At 36.3% G+C, this 16,737-nt stretch overlaps 1 protein-coding gene across 3 annotated transcripts in view; it reads right to left on the reverse strand.

Moving 5' to 3' along the window:
- Positions 1-16,737, reverse strand: part of CUL3 (cullin 3) — a 107,437-nt gene that overhangs the window by 31,512 nt on the left and 59,188 nt on the right. For all 3 annotated transcript variants that reach the window (XM_042244311.2, XM_015093555.4, XM_027965243.3), the window contains 2 exons: positions 2,348-2,508; positions 1,577-1,691 (listed from right to left, as the gene is read on the reverse strand). In XM_042244311.2, the coding sequence (XP_042100245.1) occupies positions 1,577-1,691; positions 2,348-2,508 (276 nt within the window). The remainder of the gene's footprint in view (positions 1-1,576; positions 1,692-2,347; positions 2,509-16,737) is intronic.

Genomic DNA, 16,737 nt, shown 5'->3' on the forward strand with positions numbered 1-16,737 from the left:
AATGGCTCTTAAAAATGACCTACTGTAGAGTAACTGTAACTTTCTGCTTATTTTTAAAAAGCTTATTACTGAAATTGAACAGTAAAGTTTTAACTGAGTCTACTTCAGCAGTACTACAAAGCTCCTACTACAAACTGCTCAGATGGTTGAGGCTTTCAGGAAGAATAACCAATTACCATGACTCTGTAAGGACTGTCTCGTGTGTCATGGTACTCAGTCACTGTTATTTCATTACAAATCAGTACTAGTTTATCCTTACTTTTTTCAGTTGGTTTGGGGTTGTAGATACAGCTGCAAATTTGTATCTTATAATTTCCTCATCAATAGATTTTAAGACAAATATATGCACTATGGGATCATACCTATTATCTAATCTATATTTACTAGTAAATTACCAAAAGCCTGAATAATGAGACTTCATTGGTGATGTACTGCCTGTGAATTTATGGCAAATTACAGTAACATATAAATATTATAAAACGTAAGGTTATTCCTTAGTTTATATGTATTATAAACATATAAACATAAAATTTGTTAAAGATTTTTTTTTTTGGATGGGGACCATTTTTAAAGGTTTAATTAAATTCGTTAACAACACTGTTTCTGTTTTATGTTTTGTTTTTTGGCAGAGAGGCACGTGGGATATCAGCTGCCTGACCAGTGACTGAACCCACATTCCTGCACTGGAAGGCAAAGTCCTAATCACTGGACCATTAGGGAAATGCATATGCATATAATTTTTAAAAATTATAAAACAACAAAATCCTATAAAGCAATTATCCTTCAATTAAAAAATAAAATTTAAAAAAATTATATGTCTAAGTTCAACCTCTTCAATTTATTTTCAATAAACTTGTTCACTGGAATATGAGCATGTAGGGTTGGTGTGCTGAAGGGTATAAAATTTGCACTCATTTCCCCAATGGGCCTCAGGACAATAAACGTCAAAATGTTTAAATTAGTAACTATATATGGTAATCTTAAGAACATCTTCCGTTCAGTTCAGTTGCTCAGTCATGTACGACTCTTTGCAACCCCATGAATCGCAGCACGCCAGGCCTCCCTGTCCATCACCAACTCCCGGAGTTCACTCAGACTCACGTCCATCAAGTCAGTGATGCCATCCAGCCATCTCATCCTCTGTCGTCCCCTTCTCCTCCTGCCCCCAATCCCTCCCAGCATCAGAGTCTTTTCCAATGAGTCAACTCTTCGCATGAGGTGGCCAACGTACTGGAGTTTCAGTTTTAGCATCATTCCTTCCAAAGAAATTCCAGGGTTGATCTCCTTCAGAATGGACTGGCTGGAGCTCCTTACAGTCCAAGGGACTCTCAAGAGTCTTCTCCAACACCACAGTTCAAAAGCATCAATTTTTCGGCACTCAGCCTTCTTCACAGTCCAACTCTCACATCCATACATGACCACAGGAAAAACCATAGCCTTGACTAGATGGACCTTCGTCGGCAAAGTAATGTCTCTGCTTTTGAATACACTATCTAGGTTGGTCATAACTTTTCAGTATGTATTTATATCTTAAAAAAATAAATATATAAGTTATTTATATCTTGTAACTGATTACCTGAAAAAACTCTGCAGACATTTCCAAAAAAGGAGCCTCAAAATCTTCTTCATAGACTGATCGTCCTTCGAGACCTAATATCATTAACATCTGGCAAGCATTTCTTATAGCGCCTCTGTCAAAAGAAGTTAAACCACTTGATAGTAAAAACACATTCAAGATTCACGTGAAACATGCAACAGAAGTAGCCAGAAAGACTTTCAGAACAACTTTAACAAAAGTGCTCAATCTCCCATAAGCAACCGATTTATAACATAAGGATCCAGAACAATTTTAATTGGAAAGCACACTGTATAGTTATTTATCTCAAGTTGTTCTCATGCTGTTGTAGCTTAGAATATGACTTAACAAAAGGGGTACAAGTTCTCTGTCATTTTACACCATGTTCGACATCTTTTTCTTCACATATATTAAAACCAAATGCTAACCAAAAGCCCCTTCAAAAAAAGACAAAGAGACAAACATGGTATCAAACAGAACAAAGAAAAAGAACAAAATGTCAGCGTTACAAAATACACAAAAAAATAAAAAAGACGATTAATGGTTGATTTGCTTCTTAAAGATATATTCAACAAAAGCTTAGGATGGTTTCTTCTAAAAACAAATGTGTGCTTTTCAGTTAAAATCTAGCTAACTTTGCTAACTGTGATATACGGTTTTTGAGTATTTTTATATAACACGCTGTTGCTAGACAAACTTAAGACAGTGAAATCAATTCTCAAGATATAACCAATAGAAACTGAAACCCAAAGAGTAGAAAGACTGTCATACCGGTCTACGACTTCTCCTTTCCGCTCCCTGGCAATCATATCCAATAGCGTTTGCCGGAGATGATCCCTAATACACCCATAGCGTACAACTTGATCTCGAAAAATAATTAATCCCAAATTGTAGACATTCTCCACATTATTTTGTTGTACATATACACGGTCCTGCAGTTAAAAGAAAATCATAATATAAACATTAGTACAACTCTTTCGTACATAAAAATAATCATTTTGCGTTACAAAAACAAAGGAAATAAAATTTCAAAAGTGGTCAATTTTCAGGTGAGAAACACTTCAGGCAGCATGGAATTTTCTAGTACCTCCCAAGTTACATAAAAGTTATTCATAGTTAAGTATTTACTATTTACAATGGCTACTGAAGCAATGGCGTTAAGTGAAGATCACCCATACACCATAAGTAAACGGAGGAAAAAAGCACTCCACCCAGGGAGAGAGACAAGTCAGCAGAAAGGAGAGAGGAGAAAGGTAGACAGCAGGCAGGCAGGTCTTCCCTTTTCCCCAAAGCCATACCCTGCGTGAACATGGTTTTTATTTTCCTAAATACTGTACCTGAAGGTGATACTCTTTAAATAAAATCGAGAGCTAAATGAAATAGAGATACATGTGACTTAAGTTGGCTGCTTATTGGTAAATGTTAAAAGTTCCTAAATGCTTACAACAGAGCAGCATTCAGTATTACGTAATTCAAACACCCTTGGCTAATGCCAATTCGGATTATTTACTAATAGGCAGTCATCTTATCTTAAAGTTCATACCAGCATGCTTACCAGTGTTTCACTTACTATAGCACAGATAATCCAAAATTATTGGTCACAGAAGTCTCGTTTTGTGAAATACTTAGAAATCTGTATTTACACCAAGATACACTGAAATAAAACTACTCTTTATCATTCACAAAAGGATTAGTAACAGAATTCCATTCTGTTCTTAACCAGGATCTCTCTGGGCTTTGGTGGGTCTGCAAACTTCTGGAAATTTTCAAAATTATTTTGTGCTTGTTCATATTAATACGTAAGTATTTTGGAAAGAGTCCATAGCTTTCACCAGATTCTTAAAGGAATCTGTAATCCCCAAACAAGATCCACTAAACTCTATCTCTGAACTTTCAAAGCAACACTGTACTAAAAGCAATACCAAATAAAGTACAAGGTAAGTAAACATGAACAGAAGTTCTATCATATGGGCATTAAATGGTACTCATCTTTTTTTCCCCAATGGCAGGAATTTCTATTTTTTTAATGTAAAAATACAAATACACAAAATGCAAACATATAAAAATATTATAGTTGTACATAAAATATACATGTACTCATGACCTTTCTAACCAATTTTTATCTAATTTTTCATGAGTAGTATAGCCTCTCTTCACAAACACTATTCCTCCAACTTTCATTCATCTCAAACAATGATCCATTCGTAATTGCTACAAGGAAAGCTGCTGTTCTGTTACTCTTTGGTGCTCACTTTCTACATTTTATACCACATTTTTCAAACTGTGGTAGCAACTTCGGTTAAGTTTAAAATTTTCACCGGTGACTTCAATAAATTCCAGAATTTCACACTTCTTTCCTTGAGATCTTAAATTCTAAGTTTCACCCTGTGCACATCCCTCTTTTTTTAACGGACTCACTTGTCCTGAAGCTTACTCATGATCTCCAGGTCCAACTCTCCCCCACCCTCCAGTATCATCCTGATTCTGGCTTACTTTTCAGCATAAAACAAAACGTATTCAATGAAAACTGACAAAAACCTAGTAATTCATAAAGCAACGAGAATTATCTTTATTATAAAAAGTCACTCCAATTAAAGCATAAATTATTTATAAGTGTGTTTTTTTTTTTTTTTTAAATTTTGAACATAAATTTCTATGGTACAGAATCTGGACCAAATACAGAATCACTCTTACCCAATGCCATCAAAACCAGTAACTGATTAATTAAAGTGGTAAAACAGGAAAACCATTACCACATATACATACACACACCACACCTGCACCTTAAACATTTTATTTTAAAACATGTGCACGTTCACTAAGATACTTTTTATTTCACACTCGTCCTGTCATTCCAGGTCAATGCTGTCTTTCTCAAATATACTCATTCAATATAAATTGCCTAGCATTTCCACTTTCAGTTTTATTAAGGTGGATCATGACCAGAGACAACTGTGAAACAATCTAACTGTAAAAGGCCTTCTAAATTTTTATTTCCCACCCTAGACCTTTAAAGTACCAAATAACCCAATACTTAGCGATTTGCCTTTGTCAAGTCTTTCCAAAACATTCAATCTAGTCTGCCAAATGACAAACTGTATTGTTTTACACACTATCCTATTGACTGACACAATATAATATTATGTAGAAACAGGAAGTACAATTAGCATAAGTAAGTTTGAAAACAAACACAACTGGCTCTCAGTAAGGAAAGCGCGACTGAAAAGAACAAGACAGAGAAGATACACTGAAAAGTAGTGGGACAGCACTGAGAGAACATCTATCAATCAGGCTTTTCACAGCTAGAGCAGAGAGTACTGTCAATTCTAACAGGTACTGTTAAGCTTCAATGTATTACATGCCTCTGTGACCAGCAGCACATCTTGTAGGAGATATATAACATACATATACATAATACATATTAGCAAATTTAACATATGCCTTCTAAAATACCTCTTTCTTAAACCAAATGTTTCTAATTTAGGCTAAGAGAAATGTCAAAGAACTATATCAGATTTTATTGGTTTTGGTGAAAGGCAATTACCTTTAAGAATTACAGAACAGAAGACGCACCAATGTAACCTTCAGAATAAATTAGAAGTGTTAAAAGTGAAAAATTTTGGCTTTATTGTAGTTAATTTATATGCCATAAAAAATTCACTCATTGTGAGAGTATGGTTCAGTAATTCACAGTACATTTCTATACTGTGTAATCACTGCAATAACCCAGTTATAGAATATATTTCCATCACTCAAAAAATCCCTCCAGCCCTTCTGGCATTAATCATCACTATCAGCACCTCTGCTTTTTCTATAGTTTCCTTTCCTGGACATTTCATAGAAGTGGAATCATATAATATGTTGTCTTTTTGAGTCTGATTTTTTTACTAAGCGTAAGATTGCTAAGGTTCATTAATGTACCACATATTAGTATTTCATTCCTGTTCCGTGCTGAACAGTTTTCCACTGCATGGATATACTACATTTAGTTTACCCATTTATCAGCTAATGGATATCTGGGGCTGTTTCAGTTTACCAGTTGTTTCCAGTCTACTACAGGTAATGTTGCCATGCACACTTGGGTACAATCTTCTTGTAGGATGTATGCCTTCATTTTTATTTTTTTAATAGATTTCTATGAGCAGAAGTATTGGCCACATGGAAATAGCCAAATTGCTTTCTAAAGTGGACATATCAGTTACAGAATTCTTCTTAAGATGTCTGGCCCTACCATTAATGGCTGGTATGATTCTGAGTAAGTCATTTATCCACTCTGGTCCTGGGTAACACAAAGGGCTGGTAAAAATACTCCCTAAAACTCTGATTTCCTTTGAAGCTTAACTCTCTGATCAAGACTTAGCATATACTAGGGACCGAGACATGTATCACTATTACTCCTTTCCTTTCTGTTATCAGGCTCCTCTGGCCTGGGTTTTTCCCCTCTCAATCCTAAACACAGTGATGCTATCATTCTATAACCAAACGGCCTATAGATCCTGCTATCTTGAGTCTTCTGGCAAAAAGACAGAAAGGGAGCTTGGTGCAGCTGATAAGCTCTTCAGGTATGTTGCATACAGAGACGAACAATACTTCAGAGTAAAAGAAGCCAGGTATAATGGGAACACATGGCTGGGGTATTCAAGGAAATCACACAAAATTTACATCCATGGAAAATGACTGAGGACAAAGAAAATACTGATGCTAAACCCTGTCTTTCAATGTGAGGCTGTCAAGGTGTATATAATGATCATAATTAAATGACATAATATTAAGAAAACCTGTTAACCCTGATTTTGACTATGGATACCAGAGAACTAACAAATAGAGAAAGAAAACCTGCAACTTGTGTGTGGCTACTTAAAATCAGTAATACCAAACAGTCATTTATATTGTTTGGTGCATGTGATTGATAGCCATCAAGCAAAATAAAAGCTACCCATGCACACATCTAGGTATTTACATGTACATGAGCAATAATGCAGGATCACATTCACAATAAACTTGTGATCTGCACATGATAAATATGAAAATACTTGCTGAATGAACGTGCTAAATCTTTTTACTGTTTATTAAGCACTATCAGAAGGACTTCAGCCTGTGGGTACACAAGAGCATTTCGTAACAGATTCTAATAGGAATCTTCGTTAAGAAATAAATGGCTAACTTTATGTTAATACAGTATCTATTTAGCTATAATCATTTAAATCACTGCAGGACTTTTTATTTTGTATATGTGTCTATGTGATATTTAATTTGACCAAAATGTAATTTGTATGAGTTCAACTTCAGTCAGTTATCTACTAGAGAGATAAGCAGAGGTAGAAAGTTGGTGGTTGCTTCTATTTGACTTTTTAAAGCCAAAATAAATGCCTTTTTAAGGCATTTTGAATTCGAAAATGTTCTGAAAAATCCATGTTTCATCACTACTGAGATAAAACTACATTTAAATCTCTATGGTTCCCTCTCGGGAACTGCTATTCCTAGGCTAAGCAAACCTTTTCCCCTTAACTGTTGGCTTCACCGAGACACCTAATTCACCTCGATACCTAAATACCTAACTAATATATGAAAGGTCAAACTCAGAATGCAAAGTATTCTCAGATGGTCCAAGACACACTATCAAAAAAAAAAAAAAAAAAAATTTAGGAAAGCTAAATCTATGCAAAGTCAAGGAATGACTGTGTAAGTGGGCTAAACAGTTTCATGAGTAAGGGATAAATAAAAATAAAACTAACAAAAATTTGGTAATGAAGTTCAAAAAGTAACGCATACTACTTAATTTACCCACAAGAAATGGTTTGGGAAATATTTTTAATCAACAGTCATCATGTCATGAAAAAGCCAAGGAAAGAACAAATTTAAGCTCTTTCAGTATCATTCTTATCTAGTCTCATTGAACAATGTTTTCTTCTAAGATTAAATGGGTACTCAGGGAGCAAATTCTAACCTTTGGGTAATATTCAAGTCTGAAAACTTAGTACTACAAATATATATACAACATTCCTTTGCCTCAATTATAAAATTTAGGGCAGATCTTCATCATTTTTTTGCTTCAAATTCCAGTAGTTCAGTACTTTCCATAACAACACTAAGGAACTAGGGGCAGTTATAGTTAATACTCATTTGTCTCCACTTCCCTGCTTGATCCCACTTATGACCAATGGCAGCTCTTTAGGCAAAGATCACTTTTTGAATTGAAGTGGATAGCTCTGAAAGTTGCTTTATCAAGTACATTGTTAAGATGGTTAATAAAACTTAATTCTTCTCTCACTTTCACTCATTTTTCTTTCTCACATCTCAAGGCAAGATGACCTATAACTGCTTTCATTTGTTTTTTTTTTTTAAAGAGAATAGAAAAATAGGAATGTAAATCAGGTTAAAAATCTTTATAAATACTAAATATTTATCCTACTCATGAACTAGAGATAAATCCTGAAAAATTAAAATCAGTTAAAAGAAAACACACACACAAGAAAATACCGCTGTAACAAGTTGCTACTGTAGGTTTGAACCTACTTTCCCAAATTTAATCACCAGGCAATCCTTTACCAACAAGTAATAAATTAAGTGTTTTCAAAAACAGAGTTCACCTTCTACCCACGTTAAGATGGCTTAACACAATGAAGACAAAAATAGAAAATTTAAAAACAAAACAAAAACCCAGAAAAGCAACAAAAAGATTCTACAGCAGAGCTTACAGTAGGAGTAAAAAAGTCTAATCAGAGCAATGTTTGAAGAAGTGTCCCAATATTTTTACAGAACGCTAGTGTCTGACTACATTGCTGAAAAGGCATCCATAAGATATGAAACAGTAAACTGCCCAGATTAACACTTCTGAATTTAACAGAAATGTAACTGGTTAATTATGGATAAAGTGAATGAAAAAGCACACAATACAGTGTCCAAAAACCTGGCTTGAAAACTTAGCTGCATAACTAAAGTTCAAAGTCATAGTTTCCACCAATATTAAAATGGACCCCAATCTCCCTCTTGGGAATGTGAAGGCCGTTTAAGGCTGTGCAGCTCCAAGAAATTCTATTATTTAAAAAAGTCTTTTTACTGAATTTGTTACAATATTATTACTTCCGTTTTATGTTTTGGTTTTTTGGCCATGAGGCTTGTAGGATCTTAGCCCCCTGAGGAGGGATGGAACCCACACGTCCTGCATTGGAAAATGAAGTCTTAACCACTGGAACGACCAGGGAAGTCCCCAAGAAATTCTACTTTAAAATAATTCCCATTCACTTCAAGAACTGTATCTTAGAATATGTGACAAAACAAACCCCTAGTCATGTTTCTCTAAAGCTATATAAATTGCACCAAATCACAAAATAAAAGCACTGTTTCCTATTGCAAAATTTCACCAATGTAATGGTGGGGAATAAAGCAACAACGCTAGAATACTGTCCCTATTAGAACCATAAGAATTTTAATAATGAGATTGTAAGATTTTTAGAAAAGAACACCTATATCAGAGAAGCTATATACTTCAGTGTTTATAAGCACAGATTCATGAGCCAGACAGGCTGTCTTGATCCTATCTCTACCATTTACTAGGTGTGACCTTAACATCTGTGTTTGTTTCTTCAATATAAAATAACACCTATCTCAAAAAGCTATTATCACGTACTTTCACTTTTCGTATTGAAAGAATACCCTTTATAAACCAAACTCGTTTGACAAGAAGCTACAATAATACCACCTCACAGCCATGAAGATAGTTACTATTAAAAAGAAATAATAATTCAAAAAGATACATGTACCCTAATGTTCACTGCAGCACTATTTACAACAGCCAGGACGTTGAAGCAACCTAGATGTCCATCGACAGATGAAAGGATAAAGACGACGTGGTACATATATACAAAAGAATATTATTCGGCCATAACCCGACTGAAATCGAGTGACCTGAAGGGATGTGGAAGAACTTAGCGGCTGTCATACAGAGTGAAGAAGTCAGAAAGAGAACAACAAATACTGTATATCAACACACACAGAAAAACGATGCTGATGAACCTATGTGCATGTAGAGCATGAACATGCAGGCAGAGCAGGTAAAGGAGACGCTGGGATAACGACATATGTGCATTACCACGTGTAAGACAGCCAGCCAGCAAGAAGCCATCACACAGCGCAGAGGTCAGCCCAGGGGAAACACACTATGTATACATAGAGCTGGCTCACACTGCTGTACAGCAGAAATTAACACACTATTGCAAAGCAATTATACTGCAACTTTAAAATAAAAGGGAAAGAAAGGGAAAAGAACAAGCACATAGTGAGAATATGGAGAATTTGGAATTCTTGAATATTGTTGCTGGGAATGTAAAATTGTTCAGCTGCTATGGAAAATAAGATGGTAGTTACAACGTGCTCACCACAGTTTAGCTTCACCATCTTGCCTTGCCCTCACTCCCCTTTCCCTCTGTTAACTATTCATCTGTTAAGAAAAAGAAACTCAGACTCAGATTACAACATGGATGAAACTCAAGTTGCAAAAGGACAAATATTCTGTGATTCCACTTTTAAGAGGTAGCTAGAGTGGACTAATTCATAAGTCAGAAAGTACAGTGGTGGAGACCAGGGAACTGAGGAATAGGGTGGGGGGGATGGGGAGTTACCGTTTAATGGGTATCAGATTTTAGTTTTGCAAGGTGAAATTCTAGAGATGAATGGAGGCAATGATGGCTGTGTAACAGTATGAAAGTACTTCACATCACTGAATTTTAACTGTACACTTAAAAATTCTTTATGTTATATGTATTTTAAAATAAAACACACAAACAAATACTGTTTAAAAGCATGAAAGAGCACCAAAAGCCATCTGGATCTGCAAGACCAATATTCTGGAAAAAAGGCAAGTATATTAAGAAGAGTCCTATGTTTGCCTTCACTCATTCCCTTGGGCCATCTATTGTTCTCACAATACTTGGGAGGCCACGCAGAAAGTCGGAGAAGCCAACGGCACCCCACTCCAGTACTCTTGCCTGGAAAATCCCATGGACGGAGGAGCCTGGTAGGCTGCAGTCCAAGGGGTCACTAAGAGTCAGACACGACTGAGCGATTTCACTTTCATGCACTGGAGAAGGAAATGGCAATCTGCTCCAGTGTTCTTGCCCGGAGAATCCCAGGGACGGTGGAGCCTGGTGGGTTGCAGTCTATGGGGTCACACACAGTCAGACACGACTGAAGCAACTTAGCAGCAGAAGCAGCAGCAAGCAGAAAGTCACAGGTGGAATGGCTATCAAGTAGCTAAGGGTTCCGAGGCAAAAGTCTAAAGAAAAGAACCAAAGTTGTGCAAGCAAATTTCATTGAGACATTTACTGACACATCATCTAAGCATGGATGAGACACCAAACTCCGAACAAAAAGCAGCACGGGCAGACTAAAGAGCTGATCAGAGACTGTTGCAGACCTGCAGCGGGGACAAGTCAGTATCATCTCGAGGCACAATAATGTGGAGATCAAACTGTAAACAACTCAGGCTTTTGACTGAGACACCAGAAGGGGTTTTTTCTGTGAGTAAAATATGGTCTGAAGAAAACAAAAAGGCAAACTAAAAATAGATCAACCTTAACAAAGCCTAAAAGCGAGTTCCATCTAGATTATGGTGATCTGCCCATACTGTGCCTGTCTGCCAGAAGAAAACTGCATTTCCTAAGAAGGAAGGTTATCATTACTCAGGGCCTCCACAAATTTTCATATACAATGTTGGAATAGTTAACAGGCCTGTCCCCAGCACAATAAAACAAACACCCCAGGATCCAATGTCTAAAAACTAGAAAAAGCCCCAGGAAGTCAAAGTACTCTATACTCAAACTATCCAGAAGTGTTTAAGAACAAACCAACGACAAACAAATAAATATAAGTAAACTGTAAGTCAAGGGTCTGTGTTGTAATCTCTAAATCCCTAAAACAATAATAAAAGCATATATAAATAATAGCTAATGGGGGAAGGGGGTATAGTAGTAAAACATACTTGACTCACCTAAAAGAAAGAAAACTGAAAGAAAAAAAATCAATAAAGAACAGATGAGACAAACAGAAAAAAGAAAACCACAGTAGGATGGCAAACATAACCCCAAATGTGTCGGTCATCACATTAAATGCAAAAGAACTACACGCTCCATTTTAAAAGCAAAGATAATCAGATGGGGTTAAAACGCATGTTACTATTGGGTACTTACAAGAGACACACCTTAAATATAAGCAGACAAAAAGGTGAAAAGCAAAGAGTGGGATCAAGTTTGCTAAGAAAACATTAATTATAAGAAAGCTCATATTAATATTAGACAAAATAGTCTTTTAGCAGGAAGTATTACTAAAGATAAAGAAGAATATAATCCTAAATTTATATTCACTGTGTAACAAAACTTCAAAATATATAACCTAAAAGGAGAAATAAGACCCAAATCAAATCTGAAGATTTTAATATTTCTTGGTAGTTGATAGAACAGGCAGACAAAAAAATTAGTAAAGATGTAAGATCTGAACTTGATTAGTAAATCTGACCAACTGATATATACACAACACTTTCTCCAGCAACTGCAGATTGAAAAACTGAAATCAACTGAAATTAAAAACTTCTCTTCAAAGACACCATTAGGAAAAAAGACATGTCTAGAATGAAAGACAATATCTCACAATACATTTATTATTTGATGAAGTATTTTTATCCAGAACATACCAAGAACTCTCACAAATTTTTTAAAAAATCAGAAAACCCACATTTAAAAAAAAGGGCAAGTGTGTAGTTTAACTTGTTATACATAAGTGTTCATCATTCAGTTATATCTGACTCATTGTGACCCTATGGACTGTAGCCCACCAGGATCCTCTGTCCATGGGATTCTCCAGGCAAGGATACTGGAGTGGGTTACCATTTCCTTCCTCCTGTTATAAAGTGCTTTTAAAAAAATTAAAAGAGGACTTCTGAATTAGTGGTTAGAATAACTGCTGTAACTACTACAGTATCTAATATTTTTGCTGAGTTTCTAACTATTCTAATAACAATGGTTTTAAATAACTTCTGATGACAATTAGGTATCTAAATCCTTAGAAAATCACTTCTTTAATGAGAATTTTACTATCAGATTCAAAATTTAAAAATGAGAAAAGGAACAGTGCTAAAATATCTAAATGTTTTCATAGCTTACACTTGGATCATTGATAAAAATCACTTTTCTTAAATTATAGGCTTGGGAAAACAGGATTATCTACCCAAATGCGATGTCCACATCATAAAACTGCCCAATGACAGAAGAAACTGGAAAAAGAAACCCAGTTGTTTAGAATAGTGTTTGACACATAATACACATTCACTGCATACCTGCTGAATTAATGACTTTATCCACATAAGCAACAAAGGTAAATGAATGTTAGCTAAACCCTGTGTAAATAAATTATCATAAACATGTAAGTGTGTGTATGAGTACGTGTGGAGAAGTCTCCTTTATTGACAAAAGTTTCATCTTCCTTTCCTACACCAAGATATCTGTGCTCTATGAGTGCACCTCCACAGGACCTACCCATGATGGATTAATACCAGCTTGCCTCCCTCCTTAAACTCAATGTCATGGACTGCTACATCATCACTGCACACACACAAAAATAGTTCACAGGGCGTAAGTAATCAAAAGTGTTTATGGTTCTATTAATTTGCTGAAAGGGGAACTTTTTAAATGGATGGCAAGGAAGGAAATCCTAACTATCAAGCCCAATACGCTTAACCTTTACAGTATTTATGATGTTGCCCTGGTTTTATTTTACATAAAGGCCCAGTACTCGGCTTCTGAACTAACCATAAAGAGATACCAAGGTATTATACTATCAGTCACAAATGCAAAAACTAGAGCACACATGGGGAACCTCTCTCGTATAGGCCCTTCTTGCAAAAGCAGTAAGTTAAAGAAAAAAAAAAAAATTAAAAACTGTGAAGCTTAACAGCTCAAAAGCCACATCCTATTTCCTTCTAAGGTATCATTTTGAAAGCAGAGAAAGTACCGAGAAAACTTAAATGCTATTCTAGAATACAGCTGTTCTCAAACTTTTCTCAGCGCTCAATCTAGAATACAGTAAAGAAGTATTTTTTGAATCTAAGAAGTACCAAAGTCTACAAAAGAAAATGCAGACTCTCAAATTCTGTGATCTCCATGTTCTCATCCTATCTTCTGGTATCCAAGGACATACAAATCCTTGGTAGCCTTAGCAAACAGCTCATATTATCTCTCAACTTGGTTCCTTGATATCTATCACCTCTGATAACTGTAATTTTCATAATAACGACCAATTTGACACACTCCTTACAGATGCCTAAATTTCCATCTCCCACCTTATCAGGATTCCCTTCACCCACATATTGGGATGGACAGACTTTCAGCTTCCTCATTAGAAGACCTCAAATATCTCTGGTATTAAAGGTCCTCTTTTTCCTCCCACCTCTCCCTGTGTACATTTCAACAGCTCCTCACTTCAGCTAGAACTTCATGTCTCCTGATCCCCAACACCGAATCCTTGTTTCCTGGGAACTTGTGATTCAATTGCCCGCTTCTTAAAACAGCACAGATTGACAATCAACGATTTTAACAATGCTACGATCTTAGAATTATTCCCCATACCCAATAAGCCAAATTGAATTAGTAGTTTTTCCTTAGCTTTTGAATATTCTTCTCTGAGACTGCTAAGTCCCTCCAAACAAAGTATAAAGGCTACTGACTGCAGTCACTATACAAACTTTGTGCCAACTTACTTAAATTATCCCCTCCCGATTACAGATGATCCACTTAGACGGCTGACCCAGCACAGGGGATATTCCAAACCTCCCTGTGTGTTAGTTTCCCATTGTTGCTGAACAAATGACCAGCTTCAGTACCTCATTTACTCTGTAACAGTTCCCGAGTTGAGAAGACTGAAAACAGTTTCACTAGGATAGATGACGATGTCAGCAGCACTGGTTCTTTCTGGGGGCTCTGAGGGGGTTTCACTTCCCAGTCTCTTTCAATCTCTAGTGGTCACCTGTATTCCCCTCTTCCATCTTCAAAGCGTATCACTCCAATCTCTGTGTCTGTCATCATATTACCTTCTCTTATTCCGACCCTCCTGCAACTCTCTTATAAAGACCCTGCTGCAGGATAACCTAAGACAATTATCATCTCATGATCCTCAACCTCATTACCTCTGCAAAGTTCCTTCTGCTGTATATGGTGACAATCTCTAGGTTCCAGAGATTAGTCATGGGCGTTATCTGGGAGTCCATTACTCAGCCTACCACATTCCTCAGTACCTCACATGCTTCTGCGACCAGTAACTGAGTGTCTCATGGTCTACCTTATTAAGGAGACCATCCTTGGCTTCTCTCCTCTTCACAAAGTTCTTCCTACATTCCACTTCACCTCTTCACCCATCCTAATGACTTTCCTAATAGCTCAAAGAAGCAGTGAACCATTGGTCAACTCTCCCCCCATAACTTTGAATTTATAGCTTCTAGTCTTTAAGGAAAACCTCAATAGAACTGTATCTTTGTTATTTGTAAAAATGACTGGGAATATAGATAAATAAGTAAAAATATGAAAGTATCTTTGAAAATCATGACAAAGTTTTATGCAGAAAATTCTATTAACTTTCCATTAACCTTCCACACCACAATAGGAAATGCTTTCCTATTTCTTTTGACATGAATTCTAATTGCTCCAAAGTAAGCTACAGAATGCCATCCATACATTTAATTTCTCCCTTGATATAATAGCTATTTTACAGTTTACAGGGGGAGAAATATATGAATATTAATATACCTGTGGATTATTTTGATAATTAAAGCTATTATATAACCTATGACAGATTTTCTTCATAAAATTAAAAAACTGAAAAGCAAACATACTAAGTAGCCCCAAACCAATCTTAGAAGTTTAACATGTTAACTTTTTTTTAAAGAAAAGGATGAATTAAAAATAAAGCAGATTAAATACAGGTAAATTAAGTCTCAAATGTTAGAAAAAGTATAGTGGCAGAATCACATGTTCCATTTTGAGATATGTGTACACTTTTCTTTCTAGAAAGCTGAACCTGCCAACAACAAAGTGTTCAGGGACAAATTTCGACCAATAGCTGCCTCCATGTAACCTGTTATTCCATTTTCACTTTCAAGAGTCAGTGTTTCCCACAGTATCTATACACTGAGGCTGGTGCAGCGCATCTTAGACACAGACCTCTCCCTGTCAGAATGACAGTCAGCGAGCTGAGGAGCAGGAAGGCAGGAAGACAGTGCATTTTAGACACAGACATCTCCCCGTCGGAGTAAAAGTCAGCGAGCCGCGGAGAAGGAAGGCGGGGAGACAGCGCCTTTTAGACATGGACCTCTCCCTGTCAGAGTAAAGTCAGCGAGCTGAGGAGCAGGAAGGCGGGGAGACAGCGCAGCGTCTGCTCTTCTCCCGTGAGCCTGAGTTCTAAAATTCCAACAGGCAGAGCTGGTATTCACAGGAAGAAGAATCTGCCTAGGTGTATGTCTTACCTAGCAGGTAAAGTGATCTGATAAGTCTGGAATGAGGGTAAAAGCTTCATAAAAAATAACAGAGATGTCAATATAAAAAAATTGGGGGGGGGGCAGTTTTTGGAAAATTAGAAGAATTTACCTTGATTGAAGCACTGGTTACACATGTGCATACATGTGTCAAAAATAACTTTGTACACTTTAGTTCTGCACATTTCAATGTTAACTGAAATTAATTATACTTTAATTTTTAAAAAACACTTATTTAATTAAGCCCAGAATACTACACATAAAAAGGCAAAATGAAGAGAATGAAAGATGGAAGAATTACATCTATAGAATATGAAAATACATCATCATTTTAACCTCTTTCTAAATCTAAAATTTTGCATTTGTAATAAGCATTTTGAAAAAATGCACTATCTATTAACAAATGTGTATAGTAATTCTAAGATGTAGTGAGTGCCTAGGTTGTGCAGGAGGCTGTGCTAGGTTTTGGAGACAGAGCCGTGATACAAACACTGTCCCGTCCACACCACTCCCAGTCCAGTCAAGAGAGGAAGCGAGGCTTTAAGCACTTGCTAGTAATGATAAATACTACAAAGGGAGTAGCGCTAGGTACAATGAGAGCAGCTGGGGCCACGGGCAGTACAAAGCATGGAGCAAGGAAAGCTTA

Source organism: Ovis aries, chromosome 2, assembly GCF_016772045.2.
Source record: "Ovis aries strain OAR_USU_Benz2616 breed Rambouillet chromosome 2, ARS-UI_Ramb_v3.0, whole genome shotgun sequence".
In the NCBI taxonomy this organism is placed as follows: domain Eukaryota; kingdom Metazoa; phylum Chordata; class Mammalia; order Artiodactyla; family Bovidae; genus Ovis; species Ovis aries.